At 40.3% G+C, this 23,839-nt stretch overlaps 1 protein-coding gene across 1 annotated transcript in view; it reads right to left on the bottom strand.

The window, feature by feature from the left end:
- Nucleotides 1-17,165: 17,165 nt before the first annotated feature.
- PKHD1 (PKHD1 ciliary IPT domain containing fibrocystin/polyductin) overlaps nucleotides 17,166-23,839 on the bottom strand; it is a 235,370-nt gene continuing 228,696 nt past the window's right edge. Inside the window, exons 65-67 of the mRNA XM_023924235.2 lie at nucleotides 23,192-23,347; nucleotides 22,549-22,683; nucleotides 17,166-18,021 (exon numbers count right to left, since the gene is read on the bottom strand). Of these exons, the coding sequence (XP_023780003.2) occupies nucleotides 17,693-18,021; nucleotides 22,549-22,683; nucleotides 23,192-23,347 (620 nt within the window). The 3' untranslated portion in view covers nucleotides 17,166-17,692. The remainder of the gene's footprint in view (nucleotides 18,022-22,548; nucleotides 22,684-23,191; nucleotides 23,348-23,839) is intronic.

Raw genomic sequence — 23,839 nt, 5'->3', positions numbered from 1 at the left:
GAATAATAGAATCACAGAATATCCTGAGTTGGAAGGGACCCACAAAGGTCATCAAGTCCAGCTCCTGGCCCTGCACAGACACCCCAAAAATCCCACCCTGTGCATCCCTGAGGGCAGTGTCCAAATCCTCATGGAGCTCTGGCAGCCTTGGAGACAGGGAATCCTGGGGAGCTCTTCAGTGCCCAGCTACCCCCAGGATATCAGTTTTTTCACATTAGAGAGAATAAAAAGCTACACAACACTTTGACAGGCTAACCAGCTTCACTGTTTTCAAAAATTAGCCTCTTTGGAGCATTGTTTCCTTGTCCCAAATATATTTAGAGCAGTTGTCTTTAAAGAACTTTTTCTTCCATACCTTGCGAATGTCCCATTATAATTTAATTTTTCACAATTGGAATAAATGGGTGAATTGTACCATCAATATAATTATTATTATAATCAAACAAAGGGGAAAAGAGATTTCCAAGCCTGAAATTTAAACTCATCCTTTCACATGGAGTCTGGATTAACATTCCTGGATTATTCCAAAAAAACAATTATTTCCATTGCCCAGACATCAGCAAGAATATTGTTTATTTCCCTATGAATTAAATCAGAGCAGGGCTTGGTGGTGGTGGTCTGGTGGAAGAAGTTCCTGCCCATGGCAGGGAACTGGAACTAGAGGATCTGTAAAGTCCCTTCCAACCCAAACCATTCCATGTTTGCCTGGTTCTAACATGGGAGCTTTAAAAATCAGCTCTTCACCTTTAGATCCAAATAGCTGCATGTCCTTCTCAGCAACAAGAAAATGGCAAATGAGGAAGATAAACCACATTGATAATGTTAAAAAATTGTAATAACTTTAAAAGAGATGGAGATTTTCTCTTTCATTGAACCCCATAAAAATACAACATTTTTCTCACTCTTTTCCTCTCCAAAGACTTTGTTACTTGCAGTAGATGGGACATTACTAATCAGAGTATTTTCAAATATTGCTTTTTTCCTGTTTCTCTTAATTTAGCTGGAGTTGCAATGAGCCAAGCAAATCAGAGCATTAAATTCCTCAAAATAAAGCACATCCCTTATTTCTCTCTGATGAGGCAGAGTACACACACGTGCACACACATATACACACATGCACATGTGCACACAGACACATTATTTTAATTCCCAAATATTGTGCTGAAACCTTCCTCCCTCACATGTAGGCTTGGGAAGAATTTAGTGCTAAATAAATGCTGCCTCAAACCAGGCAAGATAAAACATAAATCATTGCATTAAAAACCTCTAACAAGTCTATCTGCTTTTTGAAATGACTGGGAGATGAAAGAGAGGAGTCTCATTTAAGAAGGCCCAGCGGAACAGTTCTGCATTTATATAGCTGTTATCAAAAGCAATTCATTTGGAGATCAAATAGACTGACAGATAGGACAAGCAGGGGATCACTACTGCCTTCAGGCAGCCAAAAGCAAGGATGGTTTCCCAGTACCATCACTAATACTGGGTCTAGTCAATGCTCGTGTCTATTATGGCTCACAGTAACAGCCAGCTGAATGTTAATATTCACTCCTCACTCTCCAGTCGATGCTGATTTGTAGCTGAGGGAGTAAATAGTCTACACCCCTTTCTCTGAGGTTTTTTTCCTTCCCTTTCTCTGGCAGGAGTAGCTCCTTTTGTAATCACTATGTGTACTACAGGTTTAGTTCTTACAGAGGCAAGGCCACTGCAGACAAAAGCAAGACAATGGACTTTGCAGTGTCCCACTAACAAATTGTTAAGCAAGGACAGCACCTCTCTTCCCTGTGTGCTGGAACCTTTCTGCTGTTTATTGGCAGAAAAATCCCAATTCTGATGGCTCCCTTCAAAATTACAAGAAAATCACTGCATCAGCCCAGGTCTGGCTGCAATTTCTCCAGTGCAGCAACTCAGCACCTCATAAGGAAAACTTATTATTTCCTCCCCAAAACCACCATCCTTACCAGTGGGGTAAGCATGGAGATTTATGTTGATTCCAGCCTTCTAAAATGTGTTTACAGTGCTAAGCAAGTGAAGGTGTTAAGGTGAAGAAGTTTTAAGGTTTTTACCTGGTTTTACCTGATTTTTACCTTTTAAGTTTTTTACCTGGTTTTAAACTCAGGTAGCTCAGAAATGGCTTGTGATTACACAGTTTAGTATCTTTTTTTTTTTTTTTTTTGTCTAATTCAAGGTCTCTGTCCATGGCAGGGGGTGGAATCATTTGAGCTTTAAGGTCCCTTCCAACCCAAACCATACTATGATTCTATGAAATCTCCTTGAAATGAAACTGTCTCATCCACACTGCATCACACTTACAGCTTCTGAGGATCCCAAGAGATGCCTCCATGGCCCTAGAACATGAATATTATTTTCTGTTGGGTTTGTTGGTTTTTTAAAAGAAGGTCTGCCTTATGGCCACAGTGATGTTTTTATTGCCTCACGCTGAGAATATGTGCTGCATGCCTTGGGGTGTAGTGGGGAAGGAATTTAGGATTCTGCAGAGTATAAATGGCTGAGGATACTGATAACAGATTCTTCCCAACAAAACATGGCCATCATTATACCCCAGCCTTTTATGACAGGGCTGAACAAGGGATTTGGGAACCACACAGAGGATTTGGGAACCACACAGAGAGCAAGATGCAATTGCCTTGGAAAGTGAGACTTCAACTTTCTGACTGAGCAAAATAACAAGCCAGAATCAGAACAAAGGAAAAATAAAAATTGGAATGTGGCATGAGAATGAATAAAGCACGTGGGGATGATGTTTTCCAACTTCTTTGCTATATCTTATGAGTATTTTATATTATTGTCTCCTTTTCATTTATTTTGTCATTGTCAGATGCAGCCATCACTGTATGGGAAGCACCAGAGAATTGTCTGAGTTGTAATTCAATGTGCTCTACAGGAAGAAGGAAACAAATAGATAAGCTGGATAATTTTTCCAGGACAAAAGAGGGCTGGGTGTTGTGGAAGGAGAAGGAGAGTATTAAATCAAGAACAAGAGAAAAATGTGGGGTGGAAAATGTGTGAAACCGAGTGCAATAGGTGAGGTAGAAGATAATACACTAATTTAGGTTTTAGGGATCAATATTAAACAATATATACACATTCCTTACAGGCACTGAACCACCTTTAAAAATTAGTTTTTATGTCCTACAAAACATCCTGCTTCCAGGACATAGCTCCCTACAAACTGAAAAGACCAATGTATCCTGAAAAGGACAGAGGGTGAAGAGGGAATACGGTAAAAGAGGAAAGACCATTCACTCTGTTTCAGTAAAAGGACTATGAAATAAAATACATAGCTCAAGAGACAGCTTTGAAACATTCAAAAGCACTGTTTCTTCAAAGGACACTTCAGCAAACTAATGCATTCCTTGCTGCATGATATCAGGAAGACACTCAAAACTTGCATGGGTTAAAAAAAAAACCAGCAGGACAAATAAATGGCAAGCAATCATCAAGGAATGTTAAATAGAAATGAGCTTCCTCTGAGCTGCAAATCATAGGAGAGTAGGGGAATACACCAGAGAAACACCAGCCTTTGCTGCCCTGCTTGTTTTGTTATTCCCTTGGCACTTTGGGCACTTTTAGTCACCAGGCTAAGTGGATCTTTGATGTGGACCAACCACGTTATTCTTCTGTTCCCATCACAAGACATCTCTTTCCTGTTCTCTGCTGGGTCTTGCTCTTTGTTCCACAGCCCAGTTTTCCTGCAGAGTTCTTGATCTGCTGACCTGAGAACCTATTCATGGGTTAGAAAAAAAACAAAACCAACACCATCAACAAAACAAAGTCGTGGTCCCTCTAGTGCAGCCAGCTCCATCATAAGGAAATCCAGCGCAGTGCTTGGATGCCAAACAAGATGGGATGAAATACTAATTATGGTAAGACTTTACAAAAAAGGCTATCTGCCCCCGTGAGAGTCCAAGCCTCCAAGCTAGTCTCTCGTGGAACAAAAGTAAGTTGTCAGATTTGAATAATTTCCCTGCATGTAGATAAATCCTCACATTTCTACATTACCCCCTCTCCCCCACCCCCGCCTTCCTCTTCCCCCCTCTCTTCAGTTTTGCAAACAAGAAAAGAAACACTAGGAGCTATTTCACTGGATAACCATGCAAATGAAACAGGAGATTTAAATGTCTTAGCAAGGAGATCAGAGACACAGTTGGAAACAGCTGTGAGGGGCATTGGAATGATTATAAGGGAATAGGATGGGTGCATTATTTGGCTTGGTGACTTCATTAGTGATATTTGGCATCAGATGCTCAGCTGGTGCAAATCTGAAGAGCTCCTCTGTGCCTGCTTAACCCCTCTGAGGATTCACTTATTTGTCCTGAATATGGATTTCTATATTTTTCTATTTTTTTATTATTATTATTTCTCCACTGCGTTGATCTGAATTGGCAGAATTTTGAGAATAGGAATTCAAGCCATGAGAAGATATTTTGTGAGATGGAACAGAACTCAGGGTTTATCTGTTGCCTTGAAGATTCTGAGGACTTATTAGAGACAAAACCTTGGGGTTTGTTTCAGCTTGCCCACCAGCAAATGAAATGTGGGGATACAGCATCTTTACACAGACTAACCCCCTAAATTCCCAGTCTCTTGTCATTTAAATTTATAGCTAATAATGTATCAGGTGTGTCTTTCTGACCTCACACCTGTACAATATTCAGTGCGAATTATCACTAATAAATTTCATGGTCTCTTTTAAGTATTTCCTGAAATAAAATAAGAATAAAAAATATGGTAGGAGTTTTTCTTTGTTTTTAGCTATTTTTCCAGCTATGGAAGCATTGTTCTACTCCAGGAGCTCCAGATCTGTCTGCACATTTATTATTTTTTAAGGGGAAGAATCTTCAGAGAAAAGTAGAAATACAGTTCATTCTGAAAGAACACTCAGTGTTTTGGGGTGTTTTTTTCCTCTTTTGTGTAAGATGGGGAGAAATAAGCAAACATTTTGGACATCCAAAATTAAAATATATATCTCCAAAAATACAAGCATTTTTTCATGGGAAAAAACCATGAATATGGGGTCCTTATGAATATGGTTTAATTTTGGGCTTGGCAGTGCTGGATTAACAGTTGGACTTGATGATTTCAGAGAGCATTTCCAGCCTAAATGATTCTATGACATTCATGGAATGGTAAAGGAAGACAGACAAAACACTTATTTTCATGAACCCAGTGGACACACAAAGTTCAGACTAAGAAATTAAAGCAATTACACCTTCATTCAGCAGGCACAATATGAGTGGGAATACTCCTGTCAGTAACAGCAAACTTCTCTTTAATAAAAGGACATATTTCCACCTTTCCCAGTCAAACCAAGAGTGCCTGTCTCAGGCAGTGCATTGTCCCTGACTTCTCCTGTCCTTGTATTCAACTGGAAAGTTATCTAAAGCAGGGAAGAATTTTTGTCTAGAAAACAGACAATTTTGGTCAGTGTTCTTTAAAAATATATATCAGTATTCTGAGGATCATTAAAAGCTCGTGGCACTAAAGATTAAAATTTTCCAAAGAAAATTTTAAAACAAATGTGTTTGTGGAAGAAAACTTAAAATTTAGTTAAATGTTTAATTTTCAATTAAAAAAAAAAATAAAGAGGTCAAAATTTTTGTCGTCCTTTAGGGATCATTTTGTCATCATTTAGGAATCTAACACGGAATGTCAGTAACTTCTATAATAATTCTGGTTCTCAGGGCAAAGTCAGAAAGGAAGGATCTTAATTACCTCTCCAAGTGCCACACTTTCACAAATTTTAGATCCCTCCAGGGGTGGGGACTCCACCACTGCCCTGAGCAGCTGTGCCTGGGCTGGACAAGTGTTTTGGTGAAGAAATTGATGTATCACACTCAAACCCTTTCTCCTACAAAGAAATTTAAATAATTTGGGTGGTAAGCAGAAAGTCTGAAATGCTGGTTAATGCACCCCACAACTGTGGGGTTTTCCTGCCCACCTTCTCTGTGCCCATGAGTAAACAGATGAATTTCAGCTCTACTAGCATTGCTCACACCAAACCGTGGGGCTGGTTTCATTTGTGTCTGTGAGATAACGTGGATATTCTGGCTTGGAAAGCACAATGAAGTTGCATTTCTAGCACTGCAAAACTGCACAGGACAGCTTTAAAGGTGATCTTGTCCATCAGAGCTCAGTACAAGCAAGCAAGGTGCGAATGGAGCAAGTTCTGAAGCTTTCAGAGATGCTGGGCAATGGAGGTGCAAGCTGAGGAAGCACCTCTGAGAGATCAGAATAATCATACACCAAATTGCACAGTCCCCTGCTCAGCAGGAATAGGCAGAGCAAGTATAAAACCTGCAGCTCTCATATTCATGGGTCTTCTGGAAGGTCTATCTAGGGACTGTTGTTAGCCCAAAATAAATCCTCTTGGACCATTGCAAAGTGCAAGGGAGTCTTTCAGGAGGTGTTGAGGAGGCAGAATTTTATCTCTGTGAGTACCTTGATCAGTGACCTCACGAGCAGCAGCAGCAGCCAGTCCTTGTAAGGCACCACAGCCCATTGTGTGCAAAGAAATGTCCTCGTTTTCAGCCCTGGGTGCTTTCATTTCACAAAGCCCTGCTCACAAGATAACTGCAGTCTGGAGCCATGAATCCATTTTCCCTTATTTACATGAATTTTCCACAGAGTCCTTCAGGAGGTATCATACTCAGCACTTCCCAGAGGAAATTATGTGTATGAAATTCATGAGAAATCCCTCTTTCTCTAGAGTATTAGTAGACATCTCTCTATTATGCAACCCAGGAATATTATAAACCAATAAATAAACCTCGAGATGAAGGCTATTTGCCTCGCCAAAGCAAACATCCTGAGAGGTGTGAGGAGAATATGTGCAGTGTTTTTAAAGGACAGCCTTGTTGGTTTGGGTTTGTTTTTTCTTGTTTCTGAAATATCTATGGTGATTAAGATAAGAGCAGTACTGGTTTAGCCTCAGCAGCAATCTTAGCACAGGAATATGATTCTAATCTGTGATCATCCTTGCAACACACCTATTTTATTAAGCAATATTAATGAGTTTATATGTGTCATCTCTTGGTAGAGCAGAGGAAGAATTTGGTGCCTTAATGCAAGTGATTTTTCCCAATTTTTGCCAATATGCACAGAGTAGAGCTGGAGCTCATCTGAAAAGCAAGTTTATACCTGAGCTCAAGGTTTTCAATCTTCCCATTAAAACAATCCATGCAGAATGCACTGTCCTCATAAACTTTGCAAAAGTGAAAAGTTATTTGAAGCAGAATTTTTGGAGTTTCTAAACTGTGCACTATGATTTAATGATTCTGTGGCTTTAAGAGGGTTTGTATGAATAGAAGTAAATTAACCTCATTTACCTTTTAGACCCTATAAAACTGCATGTCCAGAGAATGGGCCCCATGGACTTGGAGGAGCTTTGGAGTCAACCCAAAAAAGACACAGCTGGTTGCTGCTGCACCCATTATTTTTTTACTGGAAACTTCTCTCATATTGAGGGGGATGCTTTGAGGAGTAGATCCCAAGAGTCAAAAGGAAAATATGGCTTAGGTTCCTGATCATGGAGTCAGAGCTTTCAAAGACCACTTTTACAGCTTTGCACAATGACACAATGAGGCAGGAAAGACTGAATGCTATGGAAATTTGCTTAATATTAGAGGGCTGAAACACCTCTGAATGAGTAAAGAGGACTGGAGGTGTCAGAGGTGTTTCTTGTTGCCCTGCTTCCTTTCCTGGGCTCTCTCCTGTCTTCCCCTTGCTGTCACAGGGTATGGCATTTTCACCCCTAACAACTTTTCCAATGAGGGGTGAGGTTCACATTCTCTCTTTCCTCTTTCTAAGTCCCCCACCATTCATGTTTTAATTTTCAGCTGGTTTAAAATTCCCTCTTTTTCTGCTAAGCAAAGTGTTTTCCTCATCTGTGCTTCCTTTGTGACCCCTTATAAAAAATTCTAATTACTTCTGCCACTGCAGACACCTAAACCAAAAGCAGTTTCAGTCCTAGAATAAAATCAAACTCTTCTTATTTAAAATGTTTCTATCAATGAAGCAAAATAACATTAGCTCCTTTGTAAGATCTTTATCCTGACAAAAATAATTGTTAGTGATTATCTATGAGATATGAGAAACTCTTCTCAGTCACCAGTTGTCAGAACAGAAACTCTGCCTGGTAAATCCAGGCATATCCTTAAGTATAATTTTTTTGTCCTAACAAAATGTACCTAATTTCATGGAATCCTGGAATGGTTTGGGTTGAAAGAAACCTTAAAGATTTCATTCTGCCTCCCTGCCATGTGCAGGGACACCTTCCACTAGACCAGGCTGTCATCCTCTGAGAGATGGAGAATCAATCACCAACTGTTTCAATAGCAACTTTTAGTTAAACTTTTTATTCATAGATATCCTGATCCCTCTGTGACCTGCTCAGCAGTGACTTCTGTAAACACATTTTGAGGCTCTCAGCCTATTTTTAATCCACTTAAGGTGCATCATGTTAATTTTGTGCATTTTCCCCTAGTTTTGTAATCAAGAGGTCATAGTGTAGCAAGCCAAATTCCTCACTGATGCCTATTTTTTGAATACTGCTGTCTTTATCAACTGAACTTGTAATCTCATCAGAAAAAGAGCTCTCAATTTAGTTTGGCAGGACCTATTTTCCATAAGCCTGTGTTGACTGGCAGTCCCTATATGTCCCTTCTTTATTTCTGAGGATAGGGGACTCCAGGGTATGAGGGAAGAGGCTTTACCACAGCACACACATCTGCAGCTTCAAATTCAAGCACCAATTGTCAGCTTGTCTCCTGGAGACTCCGGCAGCCTGAAATGGCCCTGGAGTTATTTTATGCTTTGCTCTCTCCAAATCAAGACTGTCCTGTCTGGAAATCCAAGGAGGCCTTTCTCAGTCTCTATATAAATAATTCTTTCATACAGCCAACATTATTAGTCATAGTGTGCAATCGGTTCTGTATTAGAATAGTGAAGAAGCCCAGTGGCGGTGTGAAATGACTGATCTCCGGTGTGGATGGAGCTGGAGCCGAGGCCCAAAGCCGCCTACCTGCAGGCAGGGGAGAATTTAACTTGCTGAGGCGGAGGAGGGATTGGTGATATTAGGGAAGCTGACAATTTGTGTGACATGACAGCTCCTCTGCACCGGCTGCACTTCTCCTTTCCTTTCTGTCTCTCCTTTAACCCTCAACACCTTGCAAATGAAACCAGTTTAAGTGCTCCTATTATTTCTATTTCTATTTCTACTTTTATTTCTGTTATCACTTTTGCTTCTATTTCTATCTCTATATCTATCCCTATTATTATCACGATTAACATCTTTCTCTGACACTATCACTACTATTATTTCTATTTCCATTATTATTTCTATTTCTTTCCTTTTCCATTTCTATTTCTATTTCTACCTTTTACTTCTATTTCTTTTTCTAAATCTATTTCTATCTCTATATCTATCCCTATTACTACCACTATTACTATCATTTTCTCTAACATATCACTATTATTATTTCTATTTCATTTCTATTTCTATTTCTATTTCTATTTCTATTTCTATTTCTATTTCTATTTCTATTTCTATTTCTATTTCTATTTCTATTTCTATTTCTATTTCTATTTCTATTTCTATTTCTATTTCTATTTCTATTTCTATTTCTATTTCTATTTCTATTTCTCTTTTTATAATTCTATATTTTATATTTCTATTTCTTATAGTTCTACTTTTACTATTGCTAAATATAATTCTGTTCCTACCTCCATTATCATCACTATTACTACTATCACTGTTACCTCTTTGTTTCAAGGATGGTTTCAATTGCAACTGTGAAGCCAGGATGGAGCTGCACTTTTGGAAAATAATTAATTAGAAAGAGCCTCATTTCAGCCTGAAGCCTGAGTGGGCAGAGTGGGCTGAGGGAGGGAGCAAAGCTGCATTAGCATTCTCATTTTGCACGTGAGGAGCTGAGGGGCAGAGACATTAAATGAGTGGCCTAAGGTCAGAGAGGGGAATTGGTGGCAGGATTCAGACTTGAACTGAGCACAGCTGATATCCTGTCTAATTCATAAGCTCCAAGTCTTGCCCTGCATTACTTTTTCAGTGTTGCCTGTCTTCATTTTCCTCTCTGAAACAGGCTTAGATAACCAAAATGCTGTAGTGAATCTGTCTCAGGACAGATAGCCAAAGGAAATGGGTGTTTTTTTTCTGATTTCTTTTCCACTTGCTCCTGGTGCAAACTTTAGTGAGTTGCTTAACTCTTCCCTGCTTCGTGTCATCTCTCTCTGATTCATGGATGACAGCATGGCTTTCCCTCCTAAAGATGATGGGAAAAGCAGGAGCCCTCTATTTCTCTTGAAAGGGAAAATTTGAAATTAAAATAGAATGCCAGAGATGTCAAAAATTTTACAAAAAAATATATTTAAAATCATAGCTTTTGAGTAATTCCAATGTGGGTTGTTTGGTTTTGTTTAGTTTTTTTGTTGCTGCAGTTGCTGTTTTTTTGGAGGGGCGGGGTTTGGGTCTATATATACCCTCAGCCTCCTAGAAATGAGTGCTGTAGGCATTTCTTGGAAGATTTGCAAGGTGGGAACTTTGACTGACCTGGTTGGCTCCCAGGTCTATGCCCTGGATTCCTGTAAACTCTTAGGACTGCTTTAGACAGGGAAACCAGGCAATTCCAGGACCCTCACCTCCATGACAAGCTGGTACCATATGAGGTCCTGCTAATGGGGGCAATGGAAGAGCAGGCAACAACTTTCAGAGGGTAAAATTGCCACAGGACCTCTACTTTTGAAGCACTTCTGCCTTTTTTCCATCAGAAAATAACTCATGTTGATTTTCAGATTGATGAGTGAAAACTCCGCTGGAAATAAGAAGTGTTGAGCTGGGTTAAGATGAAAATGGGTGCTGGACAAGGATGGAAGTCAACTATGTAATTTAAGTTATTCAGGTAACACCTGCAGAGAAACAGGCTCTTGCACAGTGATTCAGCCTGTCCTGCAAGAGCTGTGCATGAAAAATGAAGAACAGCACCCTCCTGGATCCATATCTTATATTATCCACAAACAAGGGGGAGTTAAGTCAGTCCAGACAGAAAACTTTTAATATTTAGAGGTAATGAGTGTAGATGAAAGGCAGGTGGGTTGGTTAATTAGTGGCCTCAATAAAAATATTCATAGAATCATGGAATCATGGAATGGATTGGGTTGGAAGGAACCTTAAAGCTCATCTCATTCCATTCCCCTGGCATGAGCAGGGACACCTGCCACCAGATCAGGTTGTTCAGACCCCCGTCCAACTTAGTCTTGGACACTTCCACAGATGGGGAGTCCACAACCTCTCTGGGAATATTCTCCAGTACCACCTCTTGGGAGAAAAGGAAAATCTGTTGTGTTCAGGATTTATCTCCTGTATGCATTGTGTCCATTCCAATGTCAAATTCTACACATAAATAGCCATAAATATATTCCCCATTACCAGAGGAAGCCAATGTCAATACCAAGACCCAAATCAACCATGATTTTTCTCAGCACAAGTTTCCTTTGCTGACAGTTTTGCCTCTCACAGTGGAGCAAAAGTCCCACTTTCAAAGAAATCGAGGTACTAAGACCCAGAGAAATGGACTTGTGACTCTGTTCACTTGGGAATAATGTTTCAGACTTCAGTACATCATATAATCCACCATGCAACTGTACATTAAAAACATGGATACTGAATCATCTCTGGAGTAGGAAGCTTCTAAGCCTAGTGGTGGACATGAAGATAAAAAGTCCCAATGGGCAAGTCTTAAAAGGGAGTTGTAATTTTTGTTTCAGCTAATCACCATTTGTGTGTCTGAAAACAGAAGAAAGCACAAGGCAGAACAGAACAAAACACAGCATCCTTCTCCCTGCAATGCACATCTTTTCTCTGGGATTAAAATAGGGTTTGCATTTTAAATTTTCATTTACTAAACAGAAAAATATTTTACTAGGGTGGAATGGTATTAAGGAGAAATGATTCTTTGTGTGCCCTCAGGCCTGGTGAAGACAGGATTTGATTTGCTGTGTTAGGCTGGAATCTGGATTGATACACAGAGATGAGAAGGTGTTTAATAAAATTTACATTTCATTTTCTCACTTGACACCAGTCTCCTGTCACTCACCAAATGAAGGGAATACGACAAATAACTTTTGTCAGCACCTAGACACGGAGAGACAGTCTGGGGAGGGAGAGCAAGGCTGGGATATTTTTAACATCACTCCCTTTGACGGCTGCAAGACTTGGCACCAGCTTCATCTTTAATGTACTTTCTCCTAACTGCATCAAGAGAAAAAGCACAAATTAACCCAACCCACAGGTCTGGACAAATGACCCACTGGGAAATGAAGGAGATGACCCTCACCCAAAGCAGCAGGGAATTTGGGTGCTACCCTGTGCTCAGCTTGTGTGCAGCTCCTGTCTCTGGCAAATGCAGACTGACCTGGCTTGAGTCCATCCTTCTCAGAGCTGCTCCAGAGACCCTTCCTCCCTCCCTGCCTTGGCTGTGTCACTGCTTTCTGCTCTTCTTCTTTCCCAGAATTAAAGTGTTTATTGTTAAGTTTATTATTAAGGCCTTTCATCCCTGTTATTTTTTTGTCCACTTGACTCTGGGTTTCTAGTCAAGGACCAAAGGTCAGGGCCTCAGTCAGCACCTACATGCCCCAGGTTTAACTGCACAAATCAAGATTTTTTTTTCAGGAGGATTGAGTATAAATATTCTCTTTCTCTTTCTGTATTACCCTTTATGTGTTCAGCTGAAATTTAAGTCAGGTGCCTGAATCCCACAGGACTCCCACAAAATTTGGAAAGTGACGAACAATGTGTGGTACATCTGGAAGGCAAAGTGAATAAGTATTACTCCCTATTTGTTATGCAAAAAAACCCTGGAAAATACCAGGCAGAACACTTAAAATAAAAGCAGAATTAGCTGTGTTTTTTTGTTTTTTTCCCCCCTACATAAGGTATAGATAATTCAGTCTAACATTATATTCATGCTACAGTTCTATAAAATGTTTAGGGATAAAAAGTCATTAGGAGCAGCCAACAATCCCAGAAGTCTCTTCTTGCTTAAAATATAATCCAGGGAGGGCTAATTACATATTTTCCTTTTTCTAATATTTGTCCCCAGGTATCCAACGCTGGCAGCCCCCAGGTCTAATACAATATGGAAACTGTTCAGAGGCTGACCTTCCTTATGTGCAGCCTTCTGCCATGGCCTTACTTCAAAGCTACTTTTATTTTCCTCTTTGTTAGTTCTTCCCCCTTGTTTTTCTCCTTTTTATGAAAGAAAAGAGGAAAGAAAAGAAAAAGAAAGCAGAAGGAGAGCATAAATACCTCCCCAAGTGACCCTCCTCCAACAAACAATTAAATTAATGTTAAAAAATAAACCTTTTTCTGCATTGCTTTATTTTCCTTTTTTGAGAATCTCACTAATGGCAGGGTCATTGTAGCTCACCTTTTTTCCTATGAAAACTGAAAATTTTGAAATGCTTTGGTGAAAGAGGAGAAGGTTGTTGGCAGCTTCTTGGCAACTCCAGCTCTGCACACATCCTTCACCAACATGTGAAGTTTTTTTACCTCAAGTAGCACCTACCTCCTGTTCCCACTTCCCCAAAAACACAGCCCTTATATATAGCAGAGAAATCCCCCCTTGCTGATGTGTTCCAGAATCTTGGAATCATCCTTTGGGATTTCTGAGTTTTGCTCTTGCAAAATAACACTGCTCAACAAATTATCACCCAGCATTTGCCACGTTTCAGTAGATAGAAAACTGGAAATATTTCGCATTCTGGCAAATGCATAATGACTGTAAAAAATTATATCTAAAAACCTGTGAATGTGGATAACCAATCAGTGTCCATAATCATCCTTAGAGTGTTATATCATGCAGCTTTCTTGATCCACTGAAGGTTTCCTCTCATAGTTCCTAGTCCAGAGAAGATATTTTTGAGTGCAATTCACTGTTAATAAGGTTATTCATTATAACTCATTGCAGAGTCAGGAGCTCAGAGGGAAACATTCTGACTGGACACTTGCCTCCTTTATTTGCCATTTATACTTCTCATGCTATAGAAATAAATGCCATAATAAATACCATAATAAATAGGGACTGGAAGTTACACCATACAGAGATGATCAAAAGGTTTATAATCTCATTGCTGTTATTTGGGTTTTTTCTTTCTTTTTTTTTTTTTTTTTTTAATTTTGTCTTAGGCACACAATTCCTTCAACCCAGACTGTAATTAATTTTACTACATCACCAGTTATCTCTGCTCCCTAACCAGGCTTGTCATTTTAATTTTTCACAGGCTTTCTTTCTCCTATCCATGTGCCTGTTCGTGTATCTTCGTGAAGTCTCATCAGCTCTGGCCCAAAGCCTTAGGCAAATTTGTCAGTAATGCACTCCTCTACTTCAAACACAAGAGGAAAAAAATATCACCCCCACAAGATGGGGAGGAAGAAAAAAAAAAAAGGAGGAAGAAGAATAATTTTGACCATACATTGTCTAGAAATTCAGAAAAGCCTGGAGAGCTTTTTTAAAAGTAAGGTATCCTTTCAGCTATATTTTTATTTATATCAATAAAGGAACTCAGAGGTATTGTATGAGGGACTACAGAAAAAGTAGTGGAAATTTTCCAGGTGGAAATCCCAAATCCAGTGAACTTAATGAAATTTTTGCCATTGGCTTCATTATAGCCAAACTTCTCATATTTCACTGACATTTAACATGGCTGTCCAGAAAGACTTCGGTTCTCAGGGGATGGACTCAGAGATTTTTTTATTAAATTTTCCTGTACTTTGAAGGCTTCCTTCATGTCCAGTGTGGGGAAGCTACACTTTGTTTAGCCCAAGTAGATTTTCTGGAAGTGTTTTGTGTCCCTCACAGAGCTGGTCTGCGTGTGGGCTGTGCTGGAGCTTGAATCTCTTCCACGATAATCCCAAAATCCCAGCTGAAATCCTGCTGCTGGCTCTTTATGTCCTCACAGAAACTGGACTTTGAGAACAGCTGAATGCCTGAGCTGAGTCAGGGGCCTTGAATAATCCCAAGTCTATGAAAGCACCACATCCCTTGTGATATCACAGCTAACCCACACAGCACCCTGTGGATTCTTCATCTGCCTCCTTCCACTGCATCCCCACCCTGGCCTCACCCTGGGGTTTGGAATGCAGAATGTCACAAATTTATCCATAAAACACAAAGGTGGAAACAACTCTTGTCCTAATTACAGGGTAAGGATTAAGAAGAACTCGAAGCAAAGGTTGAGCAGGATCTCCAAAAGTACCGACCACAACACAGCCATGACAACAAACGCCCCTCAAGACAAGCTGGCATTCAAAACACTGGAAAATGAGGTTTTGGCCTTGGGATATGAGATGTTTCTTCTGGTTTTTTGCTTTGCCCAGGACATTCTGTAGCAGCTCATGGAACCACAGAATGGGCTGGGTTTGAAGGCACCTTAAGGACCTCCCTGTTCCCATCTCCCTGCCATGGGCAGAGACATCTTCTTCCATCCCAGGCTGCTCCAAGCCCCATCCAGTCTGGCCTTGGACACTTCCAGGGATGGGGCAACCATAACTTCTCATCTAATCACACAGTTCCTGTAAGAGTGAGAGTTTTAACTCGGTTTCATGGAAAACATAGATGGAAAATAGTTCAAAAATAAATCTGGATCTCACTCAGCCACAAAGCAGTGGGATCCTATTTCATCCAATCACTGTTGCAGTCAGTCTAAACCAAATTATTTTAGGAAAAGATGCCATGAAATGTCTTCAACCTCTTCAACCTCTGAGTCTCATTCTCATCTTTCTCTCTGACCACTACAGTGTTGTGGGATTTTTTCCATTTTTTTTCTCATACACAAGATCCCCAAATTTGTCTTAGTCAGGATTCAATTAACATTTGTCACCATGTTTTGTTTCACTTTCTCCCCACTTCTTTCCCACGTGCCATCACTCACTCAGTTGAAAATGCTGCAATTCAAGGCCTCTAGCCTTGCTAACTCCATTAGAGATCCAGATATACAAGAGTTTATTTATTCTGTAAACAAAATATGGATAAATTCAACAATTATGAACTAAAGGATTAATATAAACCCTTAACTATTTCCCAGATGTCTGATTTTTTTCCCTGAAATAACTCTTTTTGTACAGTACTTTCATATAATTTACGTTCAATATTATCAGCAGGCATACTGACATGTGTAATTTTATATTATTTTCCTTTATACTGCTTGGATGTGATGGAGTCACTTACTAGAAGGAGAAGCACTGTAGGGAAATAGAATTCATGGAATAGAGGAATTGTATTTCTGTAGAGAGGGAAGGCTCTACTGCCAGGTGAAAGCACCTGGAACTGGGTATCAGCTGTGGAGAAAAAGAGCTGCTTCCCAATAATTTCACCAGACATGGAAGTCTTTGAAAGGTATTATTTTCTGTTCATACCTTAGATCACGATCCTTAGGGATCTACCCAATAATAATATTTTGGCATCTGCAGAAAATAATGTAATAAATGACTCTTCTATCCCATGGCAGAGGTCAAATCTGATCCATTGCACCTAATAAGGTCTTCATCCACAAGTGTCTTCAACCAGAAAAACTCCTGTTCACTCGACAAGAAGCCTGGCTCAGTGTGCAGTCAGTCTAATTTCACCCCAAAATTACGATTATAAAGACATCATAGTGCAGAAGCCAAAGATGGTGAATCTATTTTTGTGCCCAGGAAACTGAGCAGCTTGATCAGAATCTGCACCTTAACTCCAGCTTGAAGAGAACAGGATTGTAGTTTTTTCCAAATCAAGGTTTCTCAACTTTCCTTCTGCTTCTGATCTGGCCAGAAACTTCATCTTCCTGATTAAGTAATTTTTTTTTTCTGCAAAGGAGTATAAATTTTATCTGGTGCCACCAGGACACCTTGCAACCAAGAATTTTATGGTACAGAGAAGGCATAATAAAGTTCCTCATCTTCCAGCTCAGTAAAGCAAAACACAGAGGAATTCTCTGGGCAACTGAAGAATATCAGCATTAGTATTATTATCCATAAAGAGTAGTGTTCATAACAAGCCAGTGATTTAAAGCTGTCAGAAAACAATGCCATGGTGACAATTTACTCAGTAATATACTTTAATCTAAAAAAAAAAAAAGAAAGGAAAAGGTTTAAGTAGAGTAGAATGGAAGCATTTATTTAAGCCACAATGAGAGATGAATAAATGAAAAAAGGAAAATATTTGTGTACACACTGAGATTCTTTGAATGAAACTACAAGTGTTGCTGGAAGAAATGAGACAATTTCTGTATATTTATATATATGCATATTCACCAGCAATGCTAGAGACACTAAGATAACATCCATGCTACAACATTGTAGTGTCAGAAACCCTGTTGGGTTGCTGGGCTCATCCCTGGCTGCTTTTGAATGCAATCTCAAAGCTGATCCACTAAGCATTCCCCAAAACAGCTCCTGGAGACACTTTTGGAGCAGCCAGGATTCGGTCAGTAGTGAGTCTCAAAGGACAGTTTGGATGCACCCACCCCATTCTGGAAGCTCAGAAAGGTCAGCACCAAAGAGCCTGGCAGCTGGCTGAGGGTTCCTTTGGCCATGTGGTCCCCCAGCCCAAACCCTGCATGGTTTTCTCTGAGCACAGAGCCCCACAGTGACCACAGTGGTTCACCCCCTCCCATGGCTGCGTTACCCCTCTGCTGCCACCATGGCAACGCACTCTCTGACATCATTCTGGTGCTGGGACATCCCGTCAGGCTTCTCCCTTTCCTGCTTGCACCCAGCTGAAGGTTGGGGCGCTTCCTCCTGCCTGGAGCACCCCGGGAGCTCCTCAGGGTCACCAGGAGATCTTGCTCTGTGGGGCTGTTGGTGGCTGTCACTCTTCCTGGCTGAGGGAAAGGTGTGTCTGTCACCTCTCTTGGGCTGCACTTTGCGGGGCTTTCTTGGTGACTTGGGCTGCAGGTTCAGCTCCTCTGCATGTCCTGTGGCAGCTCCCACTGCTCCACTTCCTTCCTTAGCTGGGAAAGCAAGACTTGTTCATTTCTTACAATAATTTTAAGACCCCAACTTCATCTACACTTTATATGCCTTTACTGTGTGTTAAAGACACCAATACATTTTTTCCCCCCCATTTTACATGGGCAGACAGTTACTGGACAAGGGGGAAGAGTTTTAAATTGAACAGGACATATTTAGATTAAAGATTAGGGAAAAAATCCTTCCCTGTGAGGGTGGTGAGCCACTGGCACAGGTTGCCCAGGGAAGCTGTGGCTGCCCCATCCCTGGAAGGGCTGGATAGGGCATGGAACAACCTGGGATAGTGGAAGGTGTGCCTGCCCAGGGTGGGAGGAAATAGGTGACTATTAAAGTCCCTTCCAACCCAAAGCATTCCATAATTCTATGATAAATTAAAAAGCAATTACTCTTACAGAAATAGTTCCAGTGGCTATAAATTTCAATTTGACAGAAATGAATTGGCAAAGACAAACAATCATTAGCTATGTCCACAAATAAAAAGCAACAAACCCAGTCGGTTTGTGTTTATTGACACATTAACAGCTTCTAGGGCATCTCCAACATTTAGAAAAATTTTGAATAAATGTTTAATAATCAATTGTATAGATCACAGTTTCTTAGTGAGCTATATATTGTTAAGACTGAAGACATTTTAATACCACACACCCATAAAATGCACCATCCTTTTCTGAAACAGGCTGTAACTTAGGGTAGAACTTTTTCTTGGGTAGGGCTCAAATATTAGAAATACAGAGACTGTAACCTGCAATGCTGTTTTTAAACAATACATAGAAAAAATGCAAGAAAATATAAATATAAACTAGACATTTTTCATGTGGAATTTTTTACATCTTTATATATCAAATGGTTGTCAATAACAGAGGCAGGGTTACTTGTAGTGACACAGCAGATAATTTCCGAGCTGGCAGTGTGTGCCTTGATTCGCAGCCAAATTTGTAGCATCATGTGGATGCTAAAAACATTCATAAATTTCTTGTAATTTTCTCCCTCCACAAAAAAAAGTGCCATCAGCCTACACTTAAACCATTAGTACTCATTCCAGAACTAGTCCTGGTCAATGTCTCATGTTAGTAGACAAAATCAGTTGTTTTAGTCCATTTATCAGCACACATTGTAGGTTCTTAGCACAAATAATACCAGAAAATGTGTTATTACCACTTCTGATGTTTTAGGTTTGTCCTTTCAGTTTAACCCTTAACAGCCTGTGACATTCAGCCTCATGGATGTTTGGATCTTTTGCTCTGATTCATTCTCTTCTGCATTTCCTGTCATTCATATAATTGAATCTATATTTTCTGAATCATAAAATATTGCAAATTGGAAGGGTCATTGAGTACCTCCCCTGCTTCTCACAAAAACTCCTAAAATGAAATAATATTTCAGAAAAGTTGTCCAGACACTCCTTGACCAACCTGAACTCTGACAGCCCTGGCAATGACTTCATGATTGTGCTCATTTTTTTTATGTTAAAGGGTGCTTACTGTTTCTTTTCAAGTTGTACTCTTGTAAATTTAAATTGCAGGGTTGTACCTCTTGGGAATCCACCAGAAAGCTGTTACCAAAATTTCAGCAGTCAGATATATTATTAAGTTTAGCACTTTTCCTTCTTAAGCTGTCTTTAACTTTAGGTAGTTGGCTGATTTAAAGTACAAATTACATACATCACAGGTTCAATTTTCTTCTTTAGACACATAAACAAGATAATAAGGTCATGATCTCCTACACCAAAGGTTCATGTTAGTTCTGGAGATTTATTGACTCTCTCATCTTCAAAGGTGCCATTTTCAACGGTGGAAATAAAGTTTTTCAACCAAGTTTGAATCAATGGAGGGGGCTACAAGTTTTCTGGATAGAAACAGTTTCAAGGATGAAATACTGCCTTGAGATTCCTCATATTTAAAAATTAAATACAAACTATTCAATATCATGAAAGCATATGATTAACTGGATTAAGTACCAGCTAACAGAGCTCAGGCAGAAATTATGTATAGGAAATAATTCTCAGGGATGTGCAGTAGTACCAGACACTACTACTGAAATGGAAGTTATTCAGTGTTTCCACTGGTGATTTGGAAATTAAACTAAAATTGATTCTAGTGAAATTTTGTAAAACAAGGTAAAAATGGCAAACTGGTAGAAAGAAAGGAGAAGGAGCTGGTCTGGGCAAGCTAGGAGCCAGAAGGGGAGACCCAATTTACAGACTGGGATAACATCTTCAGGAACACACGATAATTTCTAGCTGAAGATGTCCAAGGGGATCAGAATAAGAATCAATCAGGTACCATCCTGAAAAGGTTCAGGGAAAGGACAGAAAATCGAAGCTTGGAAATATAAGTTGTAGGAGGATACAAGCTCTCTGTTGAACCAGCAGAATAAATTGCAAAAAGCAAAAAGAAAAAATATGTTCCTCTACCTCCAGATGTGTTCTGTTAACAATGACTAAGTCCATCAAAAGATCCTCAAGAGAGAGATAATTACGAGAAGCTAAGGAGATTTTTCTTCTTAGACCCAGGTTAGGCAAGGCAATGTCTCGATCACATCTCCCTGTTGGAATGCATAATTGTGCATGTTGGTTGCTCCCTCATCTTCATCTTCAGCTGCTCCTTTTGGCACAACATCCAGGGCCCTTGATCCACTGGACTTTGCACTCTACAAGCACCCACCAATGAGAAAATCTCTGTTTTGCAAGTCTTACTGTGGTGATTCATAAATAAAGGCTCTGAACACCTAATTGTGTTAGAAAAGCAGTATTTCTTATGAGGGGAAGAGCTACAAAAGCAGAAACTAAACAAAAAGAGTGCAGCTTTGATTTCTTCTCTCTCTCTCCAAAACCAACAGCACTTTAAATAGGAGGAATCAAACATTAGAGATTTCCAAGTCATATGTATTAAATTCACTTAAGATATTGTTATCCTTGTTTAGATTTGAACATATTGGGGAATCTTTTTGTCTTGCAACTATTCCTAAAAGACTCTAAATGGCTGGATTGCCTTTTTCTGACAAAAAAATTCTTTCCATGAATTATTTACGTGACGGCTCCAATCAGCGCTGTACCTGTCAGCCTCCCCAGCCAAAATGAAAGTTCACTATGTAAAGGTGCCAAGGGAGAGTGGCAGCCTCCCACTGCGAGTTTATAGACAGAACTAAGTCAGCACGCATTATGTGTCAGAGCCAACATCAGACAGAATCAGATCCTTTGATCTCAGACCTCCACAGGAAGCTTAGATCTCAGACAAATTAGATAAAAAATGAATTTATAGCAGATATGTGTCCTAAGGCACACAGCTGAATGCTGTGTTTTGGAAGAGTATGGCAAATATCAAAACACATAAACTGCAGAATTTCCTCTCTCCTTCTCTCTCCCTCTGCTTTTGTGATAGACACTAATTAAAAGGAGATAAAAACTCCAGCTCGCTTCTTCCTGCCTCTTATGTAATTCACAGGCTTCAGTAAGAAGGAGGAAAAAGAAATTCCCAAAACAGAGTAAATGGGGGGTTCAGCAGGGTTATCCGAATGCCCTTAGATCTGTGCTGTTGGCAGGTGAGATAAAAAAAAAGCCCTCAGCTACTGTAAGAACATTTCACACTTGCAGAAAGGGAAGCCAGTGCTTTGTGCTGCCAGCCACACGCCCCTGGGGCTGTCTGCTTTCTTGTGACCTCAGAAGGAGCAGGGTTTGATCAGAGGATGATGAAAGGACAAGTCTGGAGGAGGTGTGCGGGAAAGGGTTGTTTGTGGCAGGACCCCGGGGAGCAGAGTGGGACACAGGGTGGGTGGGTGGGAGTGGAGCTGCTTTGGGCTGCTGGGTTGGACTCACAGGGACTGTGCAAACCAGCCCTGGGTGGTTTTATTACCTCCAGTGTAACAGTGCAGTCCTTCACAGCCTCCAAACCTGCCCAGAGCTTTTGGTCCCCCTCCAGCACCTGGAGATCTGGGCAGGGAGAAGCCCTGCTCCTCCAGGCATGTGGGGACACCAGGAGTGCTGGTCCCTGCCCTGCTCCAAAAACACTGGGAGAAATCATGGACTCATTGAATCATAGAATATCCTGGACTGTGGGGAAGGGAGCCAAACAGATTACTGAAATCCAGGCCCTGTCCCTACACTGGACACCCCAAAAATCACAGCATGAGCATGACGGGGATTATGCTGTTGTCTTCAGTGTAGCTGGAAATTCACTCCATCTGTATTGAAGGAGATGAAATGACAAACAGAAAAAATTCAGGGAGAAGGAGGAGGTAATAAAGAGATTGACCTTCTGAGAATGTCCTATACAAACCTGTAGAATCCTAGATTCAGTGAAGCTGGAAAAAACCGCTCAGATCATTGTGTCCAACCACCAAGGCAGCACCACTGCATTCACCATTAAACCTCTCCCCAGCTGCCACATCCCACACATTTTTTGCACACTGCAGTCATGGTAACTCCATCACATCCCAGGGAACACCTGAACATGTTAAAAGACATAAACTGACTCTTTTAGTGTCCAATCATTTATGAATTGCAGTCTCACCTCCTGCTACTGACACTCCACTTTTATTTGGTCCTTGATTGAAGCAAGGCTTGGTGGGAGCTGCAGGAGGCTGTGACTGTTCACTGGGTCTCTTGGTGCTGTCCCGTGGTAGATGAGGCTGTTGAGTCCTCGTTTCTGCAATGAAACACACAGTCACATCACCCTCAGTACATCCTCTGCTCAGAAGAAATTATTTGTTCAAGAAAAACTTGAACATACTGTTGAACATACAGTACAATATTGCTTGAATATGCCACCAAATGCTGTGTCCACACACCCTTGAACCCTTCCAGGGATGGTGACTCCACCACTGTCCTGGGCAGACTGTTCCAGTGCTTAGCAATCTTTTCCAAGAAGAAATTTTCTGTAATATCTGTCTGGACTCAGACACCTTTTATAGGCATAAAACTGTATAACCTTGAGCTATCATAGAATCATAGAATATTCTGAGTTGGAAGGGACCCACATTGATTATTGAAGCCCAACTCTTGTCTCTGCATAAACTACAAACCCTATCCTAATTACTGAACATCCCAGAGCTTTTGAGTTCTATTGTCTGAAACCCATTGTGGCCACTCTGGGGATTTGTTAAATAAAACAAGGAATCTGCAAGTATAAATTTTTGTGGATATTTCCAACTTACTGTGGCTTTTGCTCTTCCTGAGCCAGCAGAATGAAAGAGCAACGATGAATGCAGATGCTGCTGAACCCAGTATGACAACGAGGATCATGCTGGCCCTGGCTCCCATGGGCACAGGGAAGGTGGAAAATGGCTGGGACAGCACAGTGAACTTGGTCCCTGAGAATTTAAAGCAGTCAATTTATCACAAAAGCACAGACAGTAATTTCACAGCTGAAACACCACCCTGTAGCTTTTTAACAGTGTTAAAGATGCATTCAGGGACAAACCACAAATCTATCTATCTCCAGACAGATCCAACATTAATGGACAATATTTATTTGGGACTGAGTACCAGGACAACCCAAAGAAGTAACAATATTTCTACAAGCTAAATTTCAAGCTTTGAGTGCTTCCTGAAGCATAACAGCTTCTTTGCATTCAACAATATTTAATATTACTTCCATTAATTTGACTGACAGAAACCCCAGAAAATATGTTCACATGCTTCTGAGGCCAGACAGATCAGGCTCCTACAGAAAACCAGCACATTTTCTGCAAGAGAAATTGGTTGTGATAAGACAGTTCTTAATACAGATTTTTTTACAGGCTATACCTGAATCATATCAATATAAGTTAGGGGGATCCCAGAAATATTCACCAGCATGAGGA

Source organism: Cyanistes caeruleus, chromosome 2 (assembly GCF_971803275.1).
Source record: "Cyanistes caeruleus chromosome 2, bCyaCae1.hap1.1, whole genome shotgun sequence".
Classification (NCBI taxonomy): Eukaryota; Metazoa; Chordata; class Aves; order Passeriformes; family Paridae; genus Cyanistes; species Cyanistes caeruleus.
This window is presented reverse-complemented; position numbering and strand designations above follow the sequence as displayed.